At 36.4% G+C, this 27,358-nt stretch overlaps 1 protein-coding gene across 6 annotated transcripts in view; it reads left to right on the top strand.

Moving 5' to 3' along the window:
* Window positions 1–27,358, top strand: part of LOC136039389 (probable enoyl-CoA hydratase, mitochondrial) — an 82,839-nt gene that overhangs the window by 27,836 nt on the left and 27,645 nt on the right. For all 6 annotated transcript variants that reach the window (XM_065723082.1, XM_065723081.1, XM_065723078.1 and 3 more), the window contains 3 exons: window positions 7,342–7,536; window positions 16,051–16,175; window positions 23,658–23,862. In XM_065723082.1, the coding sequence (XP_065579154.1) occupies window positions 7,342–7,536; window positions 16,051–16,175; window positions 23,658–23,862 (525 nt within the window). The remainder of the gene's footprint in view (window positions 1–7,341; window positions 7,537–16,050; window positions 16,176–23,657; window positions 23,863–27,358) is intronic.

The following is a 27,358-nucleotide window of genomic DNA, read 5'->3' as shown; positions in this document are numbered from 1 at the left end:
TTTTGTATTCTCATATTTTTATTACATATGTGAGGGGGTTCGCCCCCTTGTCAGATCCTCGCTCTTTACACTAAAGCTTACATTTTGTCCCAATTCATTAAGAATGACCCCAGAATCACAAAAGCCGTAGAATAAATAGTTGAAATTGCTAAAAATACTTTAGCGTAAAGAACGAGGTATTAGGAGGAGGTGAGCACCTCAAATGGGTAATAATTTCTGTTTATTTTAAGTTTTAATGCTGCTCCTTACTTCCAGCTGAAAGAACTTTTTCATATTTATTTTTTCATTGTTTTTTTTTTTAAATAATGCTAGTAAATCCTGCGCTCCCTTCATGGAGATTTTCTTCCCCCATGACAAACTATCGATGGAAAGTTCCCCCAGCATATCCCCCTCTTCTCAACCCCTCCCCCAACCAAAAAAATCCTCCTGAAAACGCCTGTAAACTTCCCAATAACCATTACTATATGTAAGCACTGGTCAAAGTTTGTAACTTGTTGCCTCTCCCACGGGGACTGTGGGGGAGTAAGTCGTCTCCAAAGACATAGTTATAAGGTTTTTCGACTACGCTGAATAAAATGGCTATCTCAGAATTTTGATCTGTTGACTTTGGTAAAATAATTAGCGTGGGAGGGGGCCTAGGTGCCCTCCAATTTTTTTGGTCACTTAAAAAGGGCACTAGAACTTTTCATTTCCGTTAGAATGAGCCCTCTTGCAACATTCTAGGACAACTCGGTCGATACGATCACCCCTGGGGAAAAAAAAAACAAAAAAAAAACAAAAAAACAAATAAACACGCATCCGTGATCTGCCTTTCTGGCAAAAAATACAAAATTCCACATTTTTGTAGATAGGAGCTTGAAACTTCTACAGTAGGGTTCTCTGATACGCTGAATCTGATGGTGTGATTTTCGTCAAGATTCTATGACTTCTAGGGGGCGTTTCCCCCTATTTTCTAAAATAACGCAAATTTTCTCAGGCTCGTAACTTTTGATGGGTAAGACCAAACTTGATGAAACTTATATATTTAAAATCAGCATTAAAATGCGATTCTTTTTATGTAACTATTGGTATCAAAATCCGTTTTTTAGAGTTTTGGTTACTGTTGAGCCGGGTCACTCCTTACTACAGTTTGTTACCACGAACTGTTTGATTTTCTTGTTACCTAACATCACCTCTTAACTCTCAGTTATTTCTAGTAGAAATGACTTGTTCTTCTTAACATTATTTTCCAAACCTATTCTTGCACCCTGAACTCTCAATACCTCCAACCATTCATTAATATTGCTCGTAATTTCAACTAGGGTTTTCAATTCATCTGCATAATATAAGCCGAGGAGAGTCTTACCTTCCCGTTTGCTCTATGCTCTCCCATAGCCTTCGTGGTGTTTTTTTTTTTTTTTTTTTTTTTCAAGGACTAAGTCTATCGGAATAATCCACATAAATGGGGATAAGACAAAATCCTGTTTTAACTCTTGATTCTACACCAAACCAACTGCTTTCTTCAGTTACTACCTTAACCGTAGTAGTACTATTCTAGCGCATAACACTAATCACTAATGTAACACCTGGTATCCCATGCAAGGATAAGGCCGTAAGGATCAAATACCTGATCATAATCTATAAAACTGAGGATTAAAGGGGTTCGATGATTCATACAATTTTAAGTATTATTTCAAGAGCGAAAGTTTTGTTACCGCATCTTCTTCCCTTCCTAAAACTACATTGTTCTTTTGTTCCACCTTTACCAGGAGTATGTCTTAGACCAAGAAGTGAAATTATGCTATGTAGTTTGCTCTCTACAAAAATCAAGCAATTAGCTTTGTAATTGCCACACTCAGTCTTATTGCCTTTCTTATAAAGGGATTTAATTAAAGTTTTCCCTAAATCATAAACTCCGTTTTTCAAGAATCACATTCATAATCTTCGATAACGTATTTCTAATTTTGCAGCTACCATATTTTCAAAACTCATCACCACATCAGCAGCAACTGAGGTATTATTATTTTTCAATCCTTTTAGTATTGTCTTTAACGCCTCCTCACAAATTAAACCTTCCTTCACTTCCGAATTTCCAAAAACTTTCAGTATTTTCTAGTCATTTCTTACAGCCTTATCACGGTTTAAAATTTTTATCGATATGCTCTGCTCATCCCTCTTAACAATTTCCTTCTCTGTTAACAATTGAGGCCTCATTCTTGTTTTTAACTGGGACAAGTCCAGACTGACCACTTCCTCTTAATGTCTGAAAATGCCAATATGGTACTTTCAACCCTTCCAAAATGTTTTTCGGATGTTGAGCCGCACGATAATCAATATAACAGCTATTGGTTCAGTTTCATTAATTGAAGAAATAGTAATTGTATAGGCTAGTAAGTATTAAACTGATCAAGGGGAGTAACCATGAATGGCTAACAAATTCAGTTCCGCCAATTTTACCGTGTGTCTTATCACAAGACTTGGCAAACCTCGAGTAGGACTATTGAATTTTTATCATGGACTGGTAAGCTTTAATTAAGACAGTCCCACCAAGTCTTATATTTGGAAAATTTTCAAATAAGTGATTGCACATTGGAGACGAATCTACAAAAGTCTAACTGATACACGACGCGAGGCCACTAGAAAGTCCATCCTGATTAGAAAGCCTATCGAGCATTGGTACTAAACACAATTTGATTATGATTCCCTTGCAAAAAAATTCACGCTCTAAGTGAGAAGTGAGTATTCCTGCATGTAAAAGGAATCAGAACGGCTTAACTTATCATTTAGACGAGACAATTTGGAAGCAATCTTGTCTAACCATGAATCACCAATTTAAGTGTCTTCAACAGCACCAGAACTGTTCTGGGACAGAAATTGGTCAAACTAATCTCTAATTCTTTTCGTGATACGGTAAAGCTTCTATTTCCTAACCTTCATATCCAATCTGCACCTTAATGACTGGGCTAAATCCATAGGCTACTTTCCAGGACTTTGTCATTATTTACCGTTATTCTGTTTGCCGAGGTACTAATATTCTAAACGCATTCATCACCGGAAATTTTATCAGTCACTGGTTTTTGTTTCAAAGGATTGTCAAGATCTGATGCTTTCTTCGTGATAAAGACTCAGCTGGAACAGAAGCAGCACTATCCCCTGGTAGTCCACAGAAATACAGATCATAAACAGTCACGTTGTCTTTATAATGAAATAAAGTCTGTTGAAGTGTATTAATTTTTATCAAAAGCCTAAAATAGCCTACTGAGGTCTAATACGGAATCTGTGTGTAAAGAAAGTCCAGGACGGGAGAATAAATACACTAAGTACTTCAAATGTTAAAAACCAACATCCATTTTTCTTTTACGTTCGTATCCAAAACAGTAACAGGCGAGCTTATCCGTAGCAGAATGCATTTACACCGCTGGAAAGCTGAATCAAATGTAATTTAGAACCAGAGAAAATTTGTGAGATTGTAGGTACCCTGGATACTTTTTCTCAGCTGTTAAAGGCTAAAAACCCTTAAGTATTTCCTTAAAAAGTACTTATTTCTTATCTTCCAGCCTACTCCTGTTCGCTTCTGCGCATTTTTGCGCAGGAAATGAATACACCTTCTACATCTGAAAATTAGACGGAAATGGAATCATTGAAGAATAAGATATAGAGTGAGAGATATAGATCCGTATATCTTTCACTTGAACATACTTGAATCTAGTCATTTCAAGATTAGATTCCCTTGTTTTAAGACTTAGAAAAGTGGAAATGAATACACCCTCTACATCTGCAAATTGGGCAGAAATGGAATCACTGAAGAATAAAATATAGAGTGAGAGATATACAGTGAATATAATTTTCAGAATGAAAAAGAAATCATTGAAAAAAGACAAGACTAAGTGCTTTTTATAATGATATTCGCACTGTAACTAGATATGTCAAAGCGGTTGTAGTTTGATCATGTAATCTGGTAGAGCGGGATCCGCTCCGAGAATAATTTAATTGTTTTATATTTTATTTTCAGTATTTAGTTGAAAATCTGATTCTCTCATTTCTCATTAAAATGCCTAATAAGTGCTGATAACGTCCTATTCCTTACGCTTCGAATTCACACACTAACCCATAAACGTAGAACTGCCTCTCTATGTAATACCATACTTACTTCTTGCTATTTTTGCATTCAGTGTAAACCCCCTCTCCAAACGTATGTCCCTCATACCTTGATTTAATTAAGAAAAACTTTTGTGTAGTTTTTATAGAATTCTTTTTTTTTAAACAAAGATACAAAGGGAAAGGTAGTTTTCAAAGTTTAGGAGTCAATTTCCCCTTCTTTTTGGCATCCCTGGCAATTTTCATTTAATTTAAGGTTTTTGCCGCAATGGTGCCAAGAATTGTTCATATTTCTAGATATTCTTTGTCAAACGATGCCCAGCGGATAATTTAATAGTTGTAACTTTATTTTTCGAATACTTTCAAATTTGACATACGGTCGCTATTTAAATGTAGAGAAATATCTAACAATATAATGTTACACAGTCTGCGGTAATTATTTGACTTATCTTGTATCTTTGCTTAAACAACGCTATTGCGCTGCCTATGATTTTTTTTTCTCGGCTTTATGTGGCCTGCTGATGTCAATGCTATTTATTAATATAAATTGGAGAACACACACACACACCACAAAAAAATATTAATTCAATAAAAATCATAAATAATATTTCAATAAATCACTTATATTAAAAGTTTAGTACAACAAATTACAGAGTCAAAATTACGAGCAAATGAAAAGCGCAATACCCGAGGCTGTTATAATAAACCTTTGTTCAATTATAAAATTGAGCATCCCGTGCTAGACGTGAGGGTTGGGGGAAGTGGAGGGGGATATGAACTGCAGCATTAGTGGTGAATCTGGCTGGAAAAAGCCGAGTGTATTCGACACTCACCTTCGCCCACCCGAAAGCTTGTTTACACTATAATACTGTCGTCCGCAGCAGCTCATTGATGACAATTTTAGTAAAAAGCCAAGCCGCAGCACTTATAGTTATGAATGTTTAATGTGTGTTTGTTGTTTATAATGTCCTTAATAATATTTTTAAATTCACCAAGTATCGTACTTGTCAAATATTTACTTTTCTTCACTACCGCTTTAATAGCACCCCCTCTTTCCCACACAATAAAAATACTATAGCTACGCCCTGCAAACAGTTCATGGTAATGAACTGTAAGTGAGGGGTGACCTTGGCGCAATAGTAACCAAAACTCTAAGAAAGGGAATTTTGGTAACAATAGATATATTAAAAAGAATTGGCTTTTTATGCTGATTCCAAATATATGGAGTTCATCAAGTGCAATGTTGCCCATTAAAAGCTACGAGCCTTGGGAAATTTTCTACTTGAGAAAACTTCCATTGGATGAGGGAGGATTCATTGGAAAACATTTCCACGGAGAAGTATATTTTTGGCATGATTTAAAAAACGAAAAGAAATTAATTAAAAAACTTTTTTTTCAAATGAAAGTAGGCAAAGAAGAATTTTCTTGTGGAATCATCCGCTGGGAATTTTAGCGGGGTAATTTTCATTGATGATGGAATTGTACAGGGGCTGGGAAAGGGGTTTTACACAGGAGAAACTTTCCATCGAGGAATTATCCATCGGTGCATTTTCCATGGAGAGAATGGGGGATTTCCTGACATTATTGGAAAAACCATCAAAAATCAAATAAGAAAAAAACAAGCTTTTTCGACTGAAAGTAAGGGGCAGCAATAAAACTTAAAAAACGATCAAACATTATTCCTTATATGAGGAAAGCTGCTCCCTCCTCAGTATCTCGTTTTTTACGCTAAATTTTAACTTATTGTCCCAATTATTTCAGAACGCCTCCTGAAACACAAAGGTCATTTAACTATAATAACAGGCCTTTTTAATGTTTTAAACAATTTTACCGTAAAGAGTGCGGTACTGAGGAGGGGGCATCTCCCCTCATATACGTAATAAATTCTGTTCGTTTCAAGTTTTAACACTGCTCCTTGCTTCCAGTTGAAAAAAAAATTTCCTTTTTTTAATTTCATACCGCTCTAAAATCGAATTTTATATAAAATTTTTACTAACTTCAGTTAATATTATGTATCAAATAAAATTTTACCTGTGATGGATTCCAATTAGGCCTCGTAACCGTTCAACGGTAAGTTCATAACTACTTCAATTGTAATCTGCTGCAGCTTCAGCTGTGATGTAATCCTGATTGGTTCCGCAAAAGTTTATGCGACTTAGGTTTATGTACTTCTCACTGGTCAAATGCCAGTGCCAAACCAAAACTAATTGACGGTATGCATTTCAGTGGGTGCTTCAGATGCGACTTCTGTTAGGGAAGAGTGCTCCTAGATTCTTGTCGTAACACCATTTAAGAATGTTTCAAGTCTTCACAAAACATGATGAAAGGTATCAGCTAACATGTTAGTTGTCATTTTTGATCCAGGGATTGTATGACTTACATGGGTAGGAGGAATGGAACGGATGCTAAATTTTTGTTTTCAGCCCATCTTCCAGAAAGGAATGCCAGGTCCCATCAAAAGTTCTTGGAAAGCAAGAGTTCACCTTATTACTATGTGTTTCTAGGGATTGTCCCTGATTTGCTTCAGTGTAGGGGGAGAGGGGTTTGAGATTTTAATACCTTTCGTCATCGTCCTAGTTACATGGCCAGTTGAATGAATTCAACCAAAGCTTCAGTTGACTTCCATGTGTTCAGACTGGTTTCATTCTATGTGAGGGATAGACTGCAATTATCCAACAGAAGACTTCATCGGAATCTGGCTTTGTTGTGGTAGGGATTACCAGCTGTGGTTTTGGTGTGTGCTGGTAGAGGCAAGTTTCTTATTAACCTTTGTATTGGCCCGTTTTATCATCATAACTGTCTAATGAGTGTTTCACGGACGATCCACAACCACAGGAAATTATCCTAGGCCGTCACATAGATAATGGAAATAGAAATTTTCGAAGTACAATGATCATTAAGAAGCAGTCTCTAGCCTATCCGTTTCGTCGCAATTTCTTGTACATAAAAATCATTTCTTGAAACGAAAACTGGAATTTCATGAAACTTTCTTGTACGAAGTCATGGAAAACTTGAAACGAAAAATAAACAAAAAGTATTTTTCAGGCAAGAAGTAATTACTCATCTTGATCAGCAAGTATGACCCTCAGGTCAAAGCTGCTGGAAAACATCATGGAGACTTGTAAACTCGAGGTTTAGCTTCTTTTATTATGGCATTTGAATTCAGTGAATGTTTGAATGTTAGGTTTTAAACTGTGTTTGGAAATTCTCTCTAAAATGTTCATTTGTTTTTCTATTTACAATCTAAACATTCTTATTTTTTAGGTTATGAACATATTCTCGTCGAAAGAAAAGGTGAGAAGCAAAATGTAGCATTGATAACTCTAAATAGGCCCAAAGCATTTAACGCCCTCTGTGACGGTTTAATGAAAGAAGTGAGTAATGCTTTGGATTCAATGGAGAATGACTCCGGAATCGGCGCCATTGTTATCACAGGAAGTGAAAGGGCTTTTGCTGCTGGTAATTTTCTTATTCGTCATTTTTTTTATTTACCTATTTGAAAAAATGTGAAAGATCAGCAAAATTTTAGCTCTAATGATTGGATACCCATTTAGTGGGTTAAAGGACGTTAACGCCATCTAGCAATATTCCTTGGATAACGTTGTTGCATCAAAGATTTCGTTGGATGTAATGGCATCTTATGCTTGTTGCTTCTTTTCGGAAATCGGTCTATGTTATTAATCTAAATCCATTGAACGTTATCATCTAAACATTGTTTAGTTAACACAAAAAAGTGTTTGATGTAAGGCATAAAATACAAATATTTATTACTCTTTTTATTAATCTAATCCCATTTAGCGTTGCACTCTAGACATTATTTAGCTAAAAGACGAAAAATGCTTTGCATAAAAAATAGCATATTTTGGTTAAAATTGGATCGAAATTGCCTTTTATGGCACTTGGTATCTACCAAGTGACATATAGCGATCGCAAATTCTGTCGGTCTGTCTGTCCCGGTTTTGCTACTTTAGGCAGTTCCAGGTAAGCTAGGACGGTGAAATTTGGCAGGTGTATCAGGAACCAGACCAGATTAAATTGAAAATTGTCGTTCCCCGATTCGACGATCTGAGGGGTAGTGGGGGGACGGTTAAATTAGAAAAAGTGAGGTATTTTTAACTTACAAAGGGGTGAATGGTTCTTAATGAAATTTGATGATTGGAAGGATATCGTGTCTCAGAGCTCTTATTTTAAATCTCGACCGGATCTGGTGACATTGGGAGGAGTTGGGGGGGGGGACCTAAAATCTTGGAAAACGCTTAGAGTGGAGGGATCTGGATGAAACTTGGTGGGAAAAATAAATACAAGTCCTAGGTACGTGATTGATATAACCGGAACGGATTCTAAAATTCTAAAAATTTAGAAAAAATTAGTTATTTTTAACTTACGAAGGAGTGATCGGATCTTAATGAAATTTCATATTTAGAAGGACCGCGTAAGTCAGATCTCTTATTTTAAATCCCGACTGAATCCAGTGTCATTGGGTGGGGGTGGGGGACCGGAAATCCTGGAAAGCGCTTAAAGCAGAGAGATCAGGATGAAACTTGGTTGGAAGGATAAGTACAGGTCCAAGATACGTATCTGACATAACAGGACCGGATCCGCTCTCTTTGGTGGAGCTGAGGGGGGGGGGGTAATTCGGAAAAATTAGAAAAAATGAGGTATTTGTAACTTACGAACGGGTGATCAAATCTTAGTTAAATTTGATATTTCGAAGGATCTTGTGCTTTAGAACTCTCATTTTAAATCCGGACCAGATCTGGTGACATTGGGGAGAGTTGGAGGGGGAAACCAGAATTCTTGGAAAACGTGAAAATCGATGTATCTTACGAATAGGTGATCGGATCCTAATGAAACTCGATATATAGAAGAATCTTATATCTAGTTTTCCCCGATTCGACCATCTGAGGGGCTGAAGGGAGAGGAAAAATTGAGGTATTTTAACTTACGAGTGTGTGATCGGATCTTAATGAATTTTGATATTTAGAAGGACCTCGTGTTCTCAGAGCTCTTATTTTAAATCTCGAACGGCAATAAGCCTCTGATTTTCCTTTTAAAGTAATCTATTGATTCTTAGAATTTTGCTAGAGCTCATACCACATGAGCTCTTAGCTCTTGGCTCTTCTGACGTCGTCACAAGCGCCATATGAGCTCTTAGTTCTTGTTTCTTCATTGATTTTCTAGGGTTCTTGCCATTAAAAATTTTTGCGAAAAACCCCTCCTGCCTCTATTAAAAAATGGCAGACGAAAAAATTCTATTAAAAAATGGCAATGGAAAATTGTGTAAATCCTAAATTATTTAGCAAAAACCAATCAGCCGTGGGATAGGTTAAAGGTGCCTATAGAAAAATATTCAATGAGGATGTCCTGATAAGAATGTGCCTCTAATTGCTCCATTAGTATATTCGGAATATTTTGCTGTAGAAAGCACCCTCTCCTGTTTCTTTTTACGCACTACCTTTCTTTCTCATGGCTCAAATAGGCCCTCACTTTCTTCAAGGTGTAATGATTGAAAAATCGACATTCTATGCTACAATTAGCCAAGGTTGCCAACCCTTGGGTTTTTCCCCAACCGATTGACACTTTAGTTCTAAGATAAGGATCTTGGGAAGAGTATCTACATTGAACATTATCCTCCAAAAATATTTTAAGCATATATATTATTATTATCCAGTATCTTTTCAAATTACATATTTCTTGTAGGTTTTTTTGTGTGTTTTTGGTAAGTTCCGAGTGTCTACCCTTTTATTACCCCACAAAGTCTGTTTTTGACCCCAAAGCTTTAAGCTTGAACCGAATGGAAATAAACTAGTGCCTGTAATTATCTTGTTAAATTGTTAATCTATTAACTTTTGCTTTGTTATATTTTTGAAATACTTATTATTTTGATACCTTTCCTTCTTTGGAAACAAAATTCTTTCTTTGATAATGTACCAGCAGAGGTTGGTACAGCCAACCTAAAAAAACAGCTTAGTTATGAGAAAAATAATGGTTAATAGTTCCAACTGCTCCCAAAATCTTTAAGTTAAAAATTAAACCCAACACAAGCAAATTATTGCTTTGAATTGTTTCAATATTAGCATTTGAATCCTCCGCAACAAAGACTGCCCATTGTTTTGCCTTATAACTGTTTTTTCTTGGCAACATAACCGACTGAAACTTGATATAAGTATACCATCACTATGTCAAACAGTTCATGAAAGTTCACGGTAAATAAAGATAGACCTCTGTCAATAAAAATAGATAATTCTAAACAGCAAAATTTTGACATTTATGTATACATTGAAAGAAATTCCTTTTTATGCTGATTAACTGAAAAGAAACTATTTTTTTCAAAAGAAAGTTATGAGCAGCATTGAAATGTAAGACGATCAGAAATCATCCTGTGTATAATGAGGGTTGCCACCCCTCGTCTTATTATGGTAAAATTCGACTATTGGTTTACTGCTAGCATTTTAGAGTGCAACAAATATAGCCATTTGGAAAGTAGCCACGGTGTAACAAGTTTAGCAAATTGTCTTGTTTACCGATTCCTCTTCCAAACGTTCGAACTAATTTTTTTTATTTCTTCTTCTTCAGCAGGCGGGGGCTTTTCAGTCAATACTATTCAGCCCTTTTCCTTTTGACTCACTCTGTGAGATGGACAGAGCTATGGAGCTGGTTTGTCTTATATAATTTGTATCTGCTCAGATTTCTTGTAGTATATCTTTTGATACTAGCAGTTGAATTATAAGAGAATATATATTGAGCTCTGTGCTCTGTGTGCAAGTATGGTCAGCAAGACTCTTTGCTGTTAGTGGAATTTTGTGGCGTTTGAAGCATTCTAACATTTTACATCGCAGGATATACTGTGCAGACGTCAGTATATTACATTCAAATAGGCAATGATCTATTGTTTCATTTTTAAGATTACATGACCTGCAAAGGGGGGACGAGGGAACTTCACCGTTTGAATTAGGGATCTGATATGAAAATGCCTGAAAATTTAGCCCAGTTGAACCTGACCTAATTCTATGATAGATCTTGGAAAGGTGCTTACTGGGGAAAGGTGATAGGGTTGGATTCTTATTATTTATCAGTACCTCTGTAAGTCTCCAGCGGTAAATATCTCTAATGGGGATTGGTCTCCCACTTGGCTGGTCAATATTTAAAGCATTACTTGGAATGTACTCAAGATGAGTTAAAATACCTTTTGAAGCAAGAATATCAATAATCCTAAGACAAAGAAATGTTTCAATATCCATCTTATATTGAGAAGCTGAAGAAAGCAGCTCAAGGCTTGACAAAGAGTCAGAATATATTATAATATTTTTAATATTAACATTCATATATTCATTAACCATGAGGAAATCTAATGCCATGATTATGGCATTTAGCTCGGCAGACATTACAGATGCATTATCGTGTAATCTCTCGCCTAAAACTGTATTATGGGTTGGGAAAAAACGCTCCGCTTGCCACTTTCTCATTCGTTTTGGACCCGTCTACAAAAATTTGGAAATGGTTTTTATATATTAGCTCGGCAAATTTTTCTGAATAAAAGCAATGGGGTAAGTTCTTTGGTCCACTTTGAGAAGTCAGTCTTTATTATGGGGATTGACCAACTCCAAGGGGGGGGGGGGGGGTTGGGGGAATGTGGATGCAATAGATTTTACTGAAACTGGGAACTTCTTCTGGATATTTGAATATTCATTTGCAACGCCTCTAAACTTAGATGGATTTCTTAACCAGTTATGCAGGGTATGAGAATCACTGGCTTCAATTTTTGTAAGGTATTTAATTAGTAGAGATCTTCTTCTTTCATTTATTGGTGATAGTCCACTTTCAGTAAGCAGAAACTTAGTATTTGTTGGTTTCCTAAGACCAAATATAAGACGGATTATATCATTTCGAGTCGTTTTGATTTTTTTGCATATGGGTCTTAGCACAAGCACCTTAAACTATGAGGCCATAATCAATATGGGGTCTCATAAATGATTTATAAAATTGGAGTAGTGTTTTTTCATTACAGCCCCAAGGTGTGGCTAGTAGCCTTTTAATTATTCTTATTTTGCTATAGCATTTTTTTATTGTGTTTGTAATGTGAAGGTGGAAGTTTAGTTTTTGGTCAAGTAAGAGCCCTAGATAATTAATTTGATTGTCCTCTGGAATAAGTATTCCATTTAGTGTTAGCCTTGCATTAGAATGATTTCGCTTATGGTGGAATTGGATAATTTTTGACTTTGTGGGTGTAGTAGGTAAAATGGACTTTTGAGAAAACTTTTCAAATTGGAAAAGTGCATTTTGCAACTTTGAATGTGCAATATCAAAGGTGTTGCCAGTTGCCCATCATATCAGATCATCAGCACACTGTAGATTGGTATGTGGGAGGTTCGTGTCCCAGAGAAATAGTGAAAAGAGGAGGCAGCTCAGGACTGCAACCTGTGGAAGGCCTTTGGTTATTTAAGTTTTGGGTGAAGAGGCTGAACCTACACAAACAATGAAACTTCAGTTTTCTATGAAGGGATTATATGAAGGATACAAGTTTGGGGGGTAGTCCAAGATTTGCAAGTTTAACTAAAAGAATCTGGTGGTCACCATTATCATATGCTCATTCAAAGTCTAGGAATGCAGCAGTTAGGACATTATTTTTTGTTAGGGATTCATTTATTGCATTTGTTAACACTATGAAAGCATCTGTTGATGAGTGGTGTTTCCTGAAGCCAGTTTGAGTATGAGGTATCAGATTATTCTTCTCAACAAACCATAGTAGCCGATGGTAAATCATTTTCTCCATTACTTTTCCCAGCACTGGGGTAATCATTATAGGTCTATATGACTCAGGGTCGTGTTTAGGTTTCTTTTTCTTTAAAATTGGTAGGAGAGATGAACATTTCCAGATATTAGGGAATGTGGATGTAGCTTCAATTAGGGAATGTGGATGTAGGATGTAAGATTCTTTATCCATATAGGGTGTATATTATCATAGCTACTTGTAGCGTTGGCCTTGATATGTTGTATTGCATTATTCAGTTCATATGTTGAGAAGGGATGGTTTATATACAAAGAACCTGGTCGGGGCTGGTAAATAGGATTTGTCAAGATTTGAGTAGTGATATTTTTATTTTTAGATGTTAGCTTTTTTGAGGAAAGGGTGGCAAATAATTTTGTCTTATCAATGTCATTGTCATAGTGGGTATTCTCATGTACTAGTTCATACAGAAGGTATTCTCATGTACTAGTTCATACAGAAGGTTGGGGGATGTTTTTTACCACAGATTTTGCTTATAAGTCTATGTGTGCTTTGCTCAGATGTTTCTCTGGAAAGATTATTTGCAAAATTATTCCAGTGATTATATTTAGCATTAATTATTGTTCTCTTGAGATTAGCCTCTGCTTGTAATTTTCTTAAATATGTAGCAGGGGATGGTTTTTAGGTATGCTCTCCTGGTTGCATTTTTTATTCTCCACATAATTTGGCAATCTTTAGTCCACCAAGCTTTAGGGGTGTGTTTAGGGATTGTTTTCTTAGGTGATGTTTTGGGGATAGCATAATTAGCTGTATTAGTTAGTATAGATGTCATAACTTCCGCATGTGTGTCAGCTGTTGCGACTGAGGTGTGTGAATTCTGAGTGAAGCTTAGAATTTCATCATTAAGCTTATTTTTAAACACGGTCTAATTTGCTTTAGTGTTGACATATTTAGGGATATGTGGGAGAATATTAGCTGGTTCATTTAAAGAGGAAACTATTGCAAAATGGTCAGTGCATACATTTTTAATTTTCTTTATATAAATTTTATTCAGTATATTTATTGACACAATTTGTAGGTCAATAGTTGAAAATTTACCACTTTTGGGGTTAAAATAAGTATTTAGATTAGGAGGGGTAGCAATTGCTAAATCGACATTATTTGAAATCAATCTTTCAATAAGCTTACCAGCTTTATTTGCTGGCTTATCCCCCCACAGAAGACTGTGGGCATTGAAATCCCCGCAGATAATTATGTTTTTTAACATATTGTAGTTAGTTATGTAAGTGAAAAAATCCATGGCATCTGTTGTCTGGCCATTAGGGTTATAAAGGCTTAATATTTAAGTTTTTGTATTATTTATCCAGACATTGATAACAATAACATCAACATCATTTGAGAAATCTGGGAAATCCATACCACAAAATTTAATATTATTATTTAAAATTATAGCTACGCCTCTTCCTTTTCTCTGTGAAGACATATCCTTTCTCAGGATTGTATATCCTGGAGACATTATTTGTTGGTTATTAGTCAGATGGGTTTCCTGAAAGCAAGCAATATCAATGGAATTAGTATTCATAAAAGATAAAAGTTCATTTAGCTTATTTTCTGAGAGTGATCTGACATTCCACTGAATTATTGAAATATGCTGCTTTGTTGTTTTAATTTTCATATTGCTGTGTATCAATGTTTAGTTTTGCTAGGAGTAGAACAAGATCTTTTTTTGCTTGGATATGCATTCGATTGGGACGGTACAATTTTGTCAATTCGCTTATGATTTGCATTTAAAACAAATGCAAATAAATATCCATGCTTTTATTCTCAAAGAAATAGTGATTAGAAAAATTTAAACTTTTTATCACATTTTTCACTTTGTTCACACACTTTGTCACACTTTTTATCACACTTTGTGTTGAGCATTCTTTCGTGTTGTTTGTTTTTTTATTTTTTTTTAAGGAAATGCTCCTTTCCTCAGACGGACCCGAATCGAGCACGGATGCTTGAAACAAAATTGAATCTTTTTACTCAAATTATTCTTGTTTTAATATAATAATCAATACTATCGTAATGCTGAGGAGGATCCTCCCCCACAGCCCCAACTCACAATAGCTGCTTATTCATATAATTTGTATATGATGGATAAAGAAACGGTGATTAATAGGCGACTTGCGGTAATACTATTGGCAAAAGGGTTTATTTTGTAGTTATTGATAATCCAAGTTCAATAAGAATAATGAGATCTAGATTATTCTCATAATGGAATGAGACGTACAACTTACTACACGAGCAGAGTCAGGAGCCCAAGACAATAGAAAAAAGACTGACAGTGGAACAATGCGTAAACCATTTGAACAAACAATACTTTAGCTGGTTTATTGAAATAGCTCTGTTGGAGGCTGCTGATATGCTTCAGCAGTGGATTCACATGAAGATATCCCAGCAAAATACCTCTTTTATAAAAAACGTTTTTTCTTCTTTTTTTTGGACGGGCGCGGGTAGGGTGCACCTGTACAAAAGCTACTGTACTGAGATAAAGAAAAATGTAACCTTGGACAAAGTTCTGCCTACTTTGGATTATTCACCCAAAGGTATCTAAGGCTGTCCTGACAGCAGTGCCCCCCCCCCAAAAAAAAAAAAATTGCAGAAAAACTCTTATATAGCACTCGCCCCTTTACACTCCGGATGCCCCTCTTGTTCCCACTCCACCCACAAGTTAAAGTGCTGGAGCTATACTCCTGCCTGACAGCGTCTTTGCTGTTCCAGCGCCTTACGAACTTCTAAAAAAGTTACTAACTCGTTTGTGCAATCTCAATGAAAATATACAAAACCTGAAGGCTATTCCATTCCAAGAGCTCATATTTGCCCAAATAAGTGTTAAAGTTTTCATTTTTTTTTTCTACACAGGCACGTAACAACAAATGTGGCTGGCTATTAACCACGAATAGCCAGTGTGCAATTTTAGCACAGAAAATAGGACGTGGTTCTATTATTTTTAGCACAGTGACCGTAGCGTACAAAACTTCTACCACAGACTTTACCGTACACCGCGTACAATATTTATATTTTCACCGGCAAAGTCCCTTCAATCGTGACTTTAATTGGCCTGTTTTGTCAAAATACACACTCAGCTCAAGTAAAATATTCTCACTTTTTGTTTCCAAATCCAACAACTTGCGCGAAAAAAAAAATCAAAGCAAGACACTTGATCTATATATTTCAGTATAAGGTATTGTTTCTTATAGGAGCCGATATAAAGGAAATGAAGGACAGAAGATTTGAAGAATGCTATTCAGGAAATTTTTTAAATCATTGGAATCGAGTTTCTAGTTGCAAAAAGCCTGTCATAGCTGCTGTAAATGGATATGCGGTAAGTCCAGGGATTTTTTTTTTTTTTAGGAATGTGGGAAGATAGGATGATGCCACTCTCGTGAATTCTTCAAACACATCACCTCCTTCAGAGAGATCTTGAAAATGATATGCTCAACCATCAAGAGTCCAGATGTTTCAGTTTGAAACCCTGTGTCCAGGGAAAATAAGTTGGACAAATTTGACTTGGGCTGTATGAAGGAAACAAAAGACACAGATGTTTTCCTCTTTCTCGTTGTGGCAGCTGAGCTGGGAATAAAGTTTTCTTTTGATCTAAAGATTTTTCTTCCTTGATTGTGTGAGCAGTTGATGTGTAAAGCTGATTTTTTGCGGAATGATCCGTGGTATAAATAATGGATTCGATATCTAGGCTCTAGTAGCCACTTTGCCCTGGACTTTAGAGTTAAAGTGCCTTGGAAGGTGGAGAAAAGTAACTGTGTCCTTCGGATCTTAAGAATTTCTCAAGTATTAGATCGTCCTTAGGATTAAGTTTGGTTACAAGATCTTGAGAGCTGTGAAGACAAGGTGCTTCCAAGGCTACGTTTTGCTTGTCAAAGTATCTTTCACACTGAACAGATTTGTGATTCTGCTACTCTGAAGTTTGCTCGTTGTAGTGGAATCATAGATCACCGAAGGATTTTCTGTGTCCAGTTTGATGTGCAAACTGCAACTTGAATAAGCACCCGCCTTGCCATTTCAATTGACCTGCTATGAAAATGGTTCTTAAATGAATATACTTTTTATGATTACGTCCTTTCATTCAACTGGAGCTACTGGCAAATCTAGAGTGCTTATTGAATTTGTTTCTGAAAGTAACTCAATGTTATGCTTACAACAGCATCAGTATCTGGACCAATCTTTTAGTATCTTAAGCTACCTTAAAAGCCCGTATAATGTATTTATATTCATGCGAGGCCTAGTTGGGTTATCTAGTGGGTAGCAGTGCTACATCTTTCCTGGAAATATTCAGTGCTATTTTATCTTATGCCGATGAATCTTTTCTTGGATGTAACTTTTTGATTGTTTTGGTTAATTGCTTAATGCGCACTGATTATCATAATACTACTACTACTACTAATAACTCACTGCAGCACCAAGCCGCCTGAGGCCAACACAGCCACGCACGCTCCTCCTCCAACCTAATCTATTTAAAGCCTCCCTCTTTACACCCTCCCAGGAAGTTCCCATTTCCTTTAAATCCTTATTTATGACATCCTCCCAACCCAGACAAGGACGACCTGTTTTCCGTGTAGCCCCAGACGGTTGGCCAAAAAGGACAATCTTCGGTAATCTGTCATCCTTCATCCGTAGAACGGATGAAGCCTAGCCATCTCAACATTTCTTTCATTATAGCCCCAGAAAGCGGGATTGAACCACACTTTTCGTACAACCTACTGTTTGAAATACGGTCAGTCAGCCGGGTACCCAGAACAATCCGTAGGCAATTTCTCTGGAAAACATCTAGTAAATTTTCATCTGCTTTTCGGAGTGTCCATGCTTCAGAGCCATATTTGACCACTGTCATCACTGTAGCTTCCAGTATTCTAATCTTGGTTTGTAGGCTTATCTTTCTATTCTTCCAAACTTTTTTTAACTGTGAAAAAAAACACCCTGAGCTTTAGCTATTCTACTTTTAACATCTTCACTGCTCCCACCATCTTTACTAATAATACTACCAAGGTAATTGAAGCTCCCAACCTGATCAATCTTTTCGTTACCTAAGGTCACCTGTTCATCTTCACTTATTCCTAGCCTTAGTGACTTAGTCTTCTTAACATTAATTTTCAAGCCTATTTTAGCACCCTGAACTCGTAGAACCTCTAAAAATTCATTCATTTTGCTCACACTTTCATCTAATATGCTTAAATCATCAGCATAATCTAAGTCCAGGAGCGTTCTTCCTCCCCATTTGATTCCATGGTCTCCAATTGCCTTTCCTGTGCTCCTTAAGACGAAGTCCATCAAAATGATCCATGTAAAGGGGGATAGAACACAACCCTGCTTAACTCCTGATTTAATACAAAACCAGTTGCTAACCTCATTTCCTACCTTAACCGCAGCAGTATTGTTCTCGTACATAGCGCAAATCACTTTAATGTATTTTTCTGGTATACCATATAACGATAAGACCTTTGTTAACGCTGTTCTATTAACAGAATCGAAAGCTTGCTCATAATCGATAAAACTAAGGACCAAAGGTGTTTGACAACGAAGGGACTTCTCAATTATTAACCTAAGAGTTAAAACATGGTCGACACATCCTCTACCTTTTCTAAAACCGCATTGTTCTTCCCTTAAAACTTTGTCTACAGCATGTCTCAGTCTAAAAAGTATAATATTACTCAGTAATTTGCTACCTACAGAGACCAGACTAATTCCTCGATAATTACGACATTCACTTTTGTCACCTTTCTTATACAGTGGTTTAATTAAGGTTTTCCTAAAATCATTGGGTACTTCCCCTTTTTCAAAAATCCATAATCTTCAGTAGCTTATTCCTAACCTCAGAGCCACCATATTTAAGATACTCATTCATCACACTATTAGCACCTGGAGCCTTATTATTTTTTAATCCTTTTAGTACTGTCGCTGATTCTTCCTCACTAAACAAATATTCCTTCACATCCAAGGTATCACAAACTTTTTCATTTTCATCTATATCTTTTCCTGCAACTGTATCTCGGTTTAGCACATTCTCAAAATGTTCCATCCATCTTTCTTTAACTTTTTCCTTATCACTAATTGTGGCCCCATTTCTATCTTTAACTGGGACTAGTCCGGATCGGCTACTCCCTTTCAATTTATTAACATGCCAGTATAATATTTTACTATTATGCCGTCTAGCCGCATCTTCCAGATCCTCAGCAATTTTATCCATCGCCTCCATTTCACATCTCCTTAGTTCATATTTTAATGCTTTCTCCACTTTCTTTACATTCCTTTTGTTTTCATACGACCTATCGCTCAGATAATTCTTATACAAACCCCTTCTACTCTCTATTAAACCTAAAGCTTTTTCACTAATATTCCTAGTTGCTGTCTTAGCACTCTTCCCTAGGACACCATCAGCAATTCCATCAGCAATTATTCCATCCATCTTCCACATTGTCAAATTTTAAACCCTCAAGTTTAGTACTCAACTGTTCCTGGAATTTTTTTCTCAAATTTTCATCCTGAAGTCTACCAACATCATAACTTTCCGGGAGGGAGTTACTCTTCCGAAATTTCAGCTTTAAATTAACCTTAGACACTACTAGATGGTGATCTTTACTTTTAACATCAATAACGGCACTCCTATACACCCTAGTATCTTGTATTGATCCTGCTAGTCTTCTGTTTACAATAACATAATCAATAAGGTTTGCTGTCTTACCATCACGTGAATACCATGTCACCTTATGGGCCATTTTGTGACCAAACACCGTATTGGTTATAACTAGGTTGTTATACCTACAAAATTGCAAAAGCCTATAGCCATAACTGTTTTCTTTTCCTACACCAAATTTACCTATGCTAGGATACCATCTATCCCTATTTCTACCAACCTGGGCATTAAAATCTCCTAGCAAAAACACCATATTTCTACTTGGTACCCTGTCTATTTGCTCCTGTAACTGTAAGTAAAATTCATCTGAGTCACTAGTATCTCCATCAGTTGGTTCAATGGGGGCATATACTACTATAACTGATACCCTAAACTTTTTAGTCATAAAATGAGCAATTAGTATTCTATTATTAATACCTTCCCAGCCTAAACAAGACTTAGCAGCTTCCTTATTCATCATGAGCCCTACTCCCTGTCTATGTACCCCATCCTTCCTTCCTGAGTAAACAAATTCTATGTCACCTAATTTCATGCTTCCTACCCCTGGGATATGAGTTTCTGAAACTCCTAATAAATCCAGTTCAAACCGTCTGAATTCGTCAGTCAAAATGTCGATGCGATAGTCATTTTTTAACGTCGTAACATTCTAAGTTCCAATTTTCATGTTCTTTAAATCTTTGAAATTATTTTGGCCTCAAGAAAAGCAGTGATCCCGGATACCAGTGCAGGATGGGGACCAACATATCTTCTCAAGTCTACACCGAAGCGCTTAAGCCGGCTTAGAACCGGACAGCAAGAAGTCCCTGGGACCTCCAGTAAGTTGGAGGCTTTGTGCAATCCTGGGCCCATCTTGGTCACAACATGGTTTTCAGCACTTGGCGATACTCTTCTATCAACAAGAGTCGAAATCCTGCACAGACAGTCCCAAGCCTATTACCTCCGACTCATTATATATTCATGCCTACAAATATTATGCTAGTACGGGGAGGCAGCCCATAGTAGATAAATTAGCTAGGAAGAGGTTTTTCAGCCCGAAAACGCCCATCAAAACAAACCAAGCCCAGAAAATTATCCAGTAATCAGAATCCCGTACGAGTGCTGTGTTGTTTACTAGGCTATAATTTCCTCGAGGGGCGCCACTCCTCAAGTGGGAAAAATTGACCGCAAGTTTCCCAGTCTTGCAGGTACCCCGAAAGGGTCGAGGCAACCCTTTACAGAGGCCGTTGTCCATAAATCTGGATCTTACGCCCTGCCGCAGTTGTCCTCCTATAGAGGATCCTCCCACGATGGTGTTCTGCTTCACCATGCAATTTAACCCATTACTGGGAGAAGGTTTGTAACTCATCTGACGCGTGAACACGGCAGTTGGCCCTGCTGAGTGTACATTTGAGGGGCCTTCTTCCTCCTCCACCTGAAATTATGACCCCCAGGGGAGGGTTTCCCAGTTTCTATTATGGGCCCCACTGGGACAAGGTCCTACTTGGTCTAAGCCTCCTATGGAGCTACTTAATGTGTTTGTGTTATCTTGACATAAACTTTGTGTTTGCATTGCCTCATTAGATTCAAGTTTACTTAACTTATTTTGTGTGATTTTAACTGCGGTCTCAATAGCGTATGTGAACGAAGGAGACTTTTATTTCTGTCTTTACCAAATTTGCAACTCTATGAGAGTATGTAATAACGTAAAATTGTAACTTAATTTTATTGACGTTTATAATCGTTTATTTTGAGGGAAATAAATAAATAAATACTGGGAACATCAGATGTGAGTAGCATAAAAAAATAGAATAGAAATATAACCTAGTGTAAAAATAGTATAACATAGTATATAATATACTAAACAGTATACTATAATATACTATAGGGTAGTGATAGTATAGTACATAATATGAAAAGCATAGATGAAATGGTATATATAAATAGTATAAAAATAGTGTAAAAACTGGCAGAAAGAAAAGAATTGCAGAAAGTCAACGATTTCTTAAGTACTGAAAATGAGTGATTTCCTTGTTTAAAAACCGAAAAACTGATTTATAATCTCATGTGTATCTCTTATTTGGACTTAGTTTAAAATTTTTTCATAAAGTAGTTTCCAAGAAAAGGAAAGGGTGATTTTAAAACCCAAAACGAGCGAAAAGAAAGTTGCATATTAAGTCTACTTAAAACGAACAGAAATGATAATGATTCAATAAACGAAATCTATAACAAACATAAACTAATATGAATAATCAGTTTTAACTTAGGACGAACAGAAGGTGTCATAAATAAGAATTGCCAAATCAAACCCCTTAAAGGCAACAGCGTCAGTTACACTTCACAAAAAACTGAACAGGTTGACTCTAATTGCTAATTGACGTATCAAAACTTTTATTCAAGTTTAAATTCCAATATTTCTGAATGAAATGGAACTAAACATGAAACTTGCGCTGAAAAATTGGTGTGTTTGAGATAGTGTCACTAAATTCTTCGTAAATTAATTTATTCTAAGAAATTTTTTGTTACTTTCTGTAAAGTTGATTAGTATTTTGACTTTGGTGTGCTTTGTTATGGTTGTGATAAAAAAAAAAAAATGTTTATTGCTTTCAGTGCAGTTTAATTACCACTGAAAAATAAACGTGCCGCTTCAGATTTGACGTTATATAAGTTTTATTTTTGATTTAATTTTCCATATTTTTCAATAAAATAAAATAAGAGAAAAACAGTACTGACGAATATTTCTTGTAAAATAGTAAAGCTAAATCTATATTCACAAATGTATCTATTCTAAGAAAGTATTTGTTGTTTCCATAAACTTTATTCATACTGGGATTTTTGTTCTTGTTTTGTTTTTTAGTTATTACAAAAGAGACACATATAAAAAATACTTATTGTTTTCAGTAAAGAGCAATCAACACTCTCGCTTTTAGAGCTTATTGAGAGGAGGGGGAATTCTTATTTGGGGCAATTTCTGTTCAATTTATGTGTTATTTGATTACACATTTTAATTTCTGTTTGTTTAGGTTTCATTAATTTATGCATAGCAATTTTTGCTTGTTTTCAGTTTGACTTATTAGGTAACTTGATTCTGGCTCGTCTTTGGCTTTAGTACTGCTCTTTTGTTTATACTTTTAAAAAGATATCCTTAAAGTATTTTTTCTTATTTTTAATTTATACGGTCTTGGAACAAGGTAGTTGTAAGGATATTTATAATTAACTTTTTCTTTTTGCATAAGAGCTTCAACATTAAATTGCAATGTAAGTTGTGAGCGGACTTTGTACATACGGTTGAGATTGTCAATCAAGATATGGGCTCTTTTTGCATCAAGTCAGTCTGTAAAAACATTATGAAGTTCTGTTGCCTGGACTTCCGACTTAGCTTGTTTTCGGACTTAGCTCTCTGGCATTTACAAGTAATGCTTTAGTTTTGGGATTTAAGAACAATATACATCTTTTATTCAGTAAGTTAACGTTGATTCCCCTTTCATATCATAATCAGTGTGGACAAACTGTCCTCGTCACGTCTTTGAGAAATGACGTATTGCAAAAAGTTGAAGCTTCAGTTTTGAAATCAAAAACTTTTCTTTAGGAATTGAAAAATTCATTAAAAGTCTGTTGGAATTTAAAGAAGTCACTATTAATAAACTATTATATACTAAAATAATAATAAAACAAGTCAAAGAATCACGTTGTGGATTTTTGCTGATATGCAGCTTTGCCGTCATTTTATTATAGGAGAGGTCATTCAACTTTAGATTTAAAAAAGGTTACAGTGGGCTTGTACATAACTCCACTGATTTTGGTTACTAAATTACCAGTTTTTTCCAAACACACAATTCAATAGTTGGGTAGGGTTAAGATCGGTTCTAGACCTCAGAGTCCAAACTGGCGTTGCTGATCTCCGTTTCATGTTCTGTCATCAAGAAAGTGCCTGGGGGGGGGGGGCTTTTGACCAGCGATCTTTTTCTTTCTCAAACCCTTTCTGTTTGTATTTTCTAGATTTCCCTGGTTTCTCCATTTAGAGCTAGGTCGACCGTGAATAAATGTAGAGTTTTTGTAGATTTTTATTTTAATAACCCTCATTGTATTTGGCTTTACTATTCCTAATAAAGAACTTTTCCTGGGGATTTTTTTTAAACTCCAGTATATTCCTGCTATAGGAATTTATCACTATTTTTCTAGCTTGGAGGCGGATGTGAGCTTGCCATGATGTGTGATATTATCTATGCTGGTGATAAAGCTAAGTTTGGCCAGCCTGAGATCAACTTAGGCACAATTCCAGGCGCAGGGGGAACCCAGCGACTTATCAGAAGTGTTGGAAAATCTAAAGCCATGGAAATGTGTCTTACTGGGAACCAAATCACTTCTGAAGAGGCTGAAAAGTTTGGTAACATTTTTTTCTATTTTAGTTTCAAATTTGGTCTTGTAGAATATAACCTTTTGTTATTCCAGTAGCTTTTTCTTTTTTTTTTCTTTTTTTAAATTGAAACCCAGATTTAGTCAGAACAAAGGGTTACCATTTCACTAGAATGAAACTCGCTATCAATGGCACACAAATGCTATTAGTTAATACAACTTCAACGAAAAAATGTGCCTGCTTTGCGTTTCGCAGAAAAAAAAAAAAAAAAAAAACACAGTGTAAAGTGACCCAAATCTGGGTAAGATCTATCAGCTAATAGATTTGAGTTGAATTTACTAATTGTTGTGCTTAAATTGATAGGATTTTGAAATCCAATTGTTTATAGTATTAATGAAATAAAAATCTAATCCAGAGTTTGAAAGTTTAGGAATCATCCATTGCTACTGAAAACTGTATCCTTTTTTTTGGTAGATCAAAGTATGATCTGCCAGAGGCCTGGGGTGGTTTGCATCATATTCTTCAGATCATTTTCAGTATGTAGAGATCGATAGCATCAAATTGCACCGTCTGCCTATAAATTTTGAAGTTCCCCTGGGGCCAATTCTGAGTCCGCTACTGTTTTTCTTCTCTTCATATACGACCTCGTAGAAACTGGTATGTCGGAGAGATTGCGATTCGTAATTTTGGCTGATGAAGCAAGCTTATTTTAATGTGCTGAAAATGAGGTAAACGTAATATCAATAGCACAGAGCGTTATCCCCAAAGTTGGCTTGTGGTGCCTCGCAAACGAAAGGGCTGTTAATGCATCGAAAAGTGGAACGTTAATGTTTACGGCGGGTCATAACTCCCTGGTTGATTTTCCTTGTATATTGAATTTGCGTTTGGATACTACCCTTTCTTCTAAGCCTTTCTTATAAGTCCTATTTCCAGGGTTTTCTTTCTCGGCGGTTTGGTTTCCTTCACAAAGTTCGATCCTTTCTTTCCACTGAGGTAATGGTCTCACTGTATTATTCATTTTTATGGCACTTGGTATTTACCAAGTGACATATAGCGATCTCAAACTCTGTCGGTCTGTCTGTCGGTGCCGGTTTTGCTAGTTTAGGTACTTCCAGATAAGCTAGGACGATGAAATTTGGCAGGCGTATCAGGGACCAGACAAGATTAAATTAGAAATTGTTGTTTCCCCGATCGGACCATCTGGGGGGAGGGAGTGGGGGGACGGTTAATTCGGAAGAATTAGAAAAAATGAGGTATTTTTAACTTACGAATGGGTGATCGGATCTTATTGAAATTTGATATTTAAAAGGATATCGTATCTCAGGCCTCTTATTTTAAATTCCGACCGAATCCGGTGACATTGGGGGGAATTGGAGGGGGAAACCTAAAATCTTGGAAAACGCTTAGAGTGAAGGGATCGGGATGAAACTTGGTGGTAAAAGTAAGCACAAGTCCTAGGTACGTAATTGACATAACCGGAACGGATCTACTCTCTTTTGGGAGGGTTGGGGGGGAGGGTTAATTCTGAAAACTAGAAAAATGAGATCGGATCTTCATGAAATTTCATATTTAGAAGGAACTCGTAGCTCAGATCTCTTATTTTAAATTCTGACCGGATCCAGTGTCATCGGGGGGAGTTGGGGGGTGGACCAGAAATCTTGGAAAAGGCTTAGAGTGGAGAGATCAGGATGAAACTTGGTGGGAAGAATAAGCACAAGTTCAAGATACGTGACTGATATAACGGAACTAGATCCGCTTTCTTTGGGGGAGTTGGGGGGGGATGCAATTCGGTAGAATTAGAAAAAAATGAGGTATTGTTAACTCACGAACGGGTGATCGGATCTTAATGAAATTTAATATTTAAATGGATCGTGTGCTTCAGAGCTCTTGTTTTAAATCCTGTCCAGATCCGGTGACATTGGTGTTGGTGTTAGTTGGAGGGGGAAACCGGAAATCTTTGAAAACGTGAAAATTGAGGTATCTTTATCTTACGAATGGGTGATCGGATCTTAATGAAACTTGATATATATAGAAAGGTCTTATGTCTTAGATGCTCTATTTTCAATTCGAATCGGATCCATGGACTTAAGGGGTTGGAGTGGGGAAACAGAAATCTTGGAAACCGGAAATCTTGGAAAACGCTTAGAGTGGAGAGATCGGGATGAAACTTGATGGGAAGAATAAGCACAAGTTCTAGATACATGATTGACATATTTGGAATGGATCCGCTCTCTTTGGGGAGTTGGGGGGGAGGTTCATTCGGAATAATTAAGGTATTTTTAAGATCTTAATAAAATTTTAATTAAGGATCTTAATAAAATTTGATATTTAGAAGGACGTAATGTCTCAGAGCTCTTATTTTAAATCCCGACCAGATTTGGTAACATTGGGGGGAGTTGGAGGGGGAAATCGGAAATCTTGGAAAACGCTTAGAGGAGAGATCGGGATGAAACTTGGTGGGTAGAATAAGCAAATGTTGTAGATACGTATTGAAGTAACCGGAATGAATTCGCTCTCTTTGGGGGATTTTGGGGGGGGGGTCCAGTGCTTTGGCGAGTTCGGTGCTTCTAGACGTCCTAGGACGATGAAAACTGGTAGGCGTGTCAGGGACCTGCACAAATTGACTTGATAAAGTCATTTTTCCCGATTCGACCATCTGGGGGGGCTTAAGGGAGAGGAAAAATTTGAAAAAATGAGGTATTTTTAACCTACGATTGGGTGATCGGATCTTAATGAATTTTGATATTTAGAAGGACCTCGTGTCTCAGAGCTCTTTTTTGAAATTCCAACCTGTACTAAGCCTATGATTTTCCTTTTAAATCCTTTTCCTTTTAAATCCTTTTCCTTATGATTTCCTTTTTCCTTTTAATTCTGATCTCGTCATAAGTGCCATATGAGCTCTTGGCTCTTCCGACCTCGTCACAAGTGCCATACGAGGTCTTAGCTCTTGTTCAATTCACGACTTTCTTATTGTTGTACTGTTTGGGGTTTGGTATTTCAATCTCTACTAACTTCTATAAGACGCTTCCAGAATAAAGCTTTGAAGGCTGTGCTTGGCCTTCCCCCAAGCTTCCCCTTTGTTGATTTGTATAATGATGCTGGTGTTAAAAAATTTGATGCCCTGGTAAAAAAAAGAAATGTATCCTCCTAGCTCGTAAATTTTTACTTTGTTCCCTTCCCACAAGCCTGTGTAAGCTTTTCCAAAAAGCTCCTTCTTCGAATCTTTCTTTTTTCCTTTATAAGTCCAATTTATCTGCTGAAATTTATCTACTGTTTTGAGACATACTATGTGAGAAGTATTCCGATATTATTTAAATCTGCTTGTAGGTTTTTAAAACTCGATTAAAATTCCGTATTTTTTATCTTTACCCATATTTTTGATTTTTCCGTAATTTTTTGCCACTTTTCTGTTTTGAATTGATGTTGGTTTATTTTATGTCATAATAAGTATTTTTATTCCGCATTTGTTATGTTGCTGTAGTTATTAAGCCCCCTACAAGCTCAGTGTTTGGGGCTGCAATGTCCA

Source organism: Artemia franciscana, chromosome 19, assembly GCF_032884065.1.
Source record: "Artemia franciscana chromosome 19, ASM3288406v1, whole genome shotgun sequence".
Classification (NCBI taxonomy): Eukaryota; Metazoa; Arthropoda; class Branchiopoda; order Anostraca; family Artemiidae; genus Artemia; species Artemia franciscana.
The sequence above is the reverse complement of the archived record's forward strand: the minus strand, read 5'-3'. Positions and strand labels throughout refer to the sequence as shown.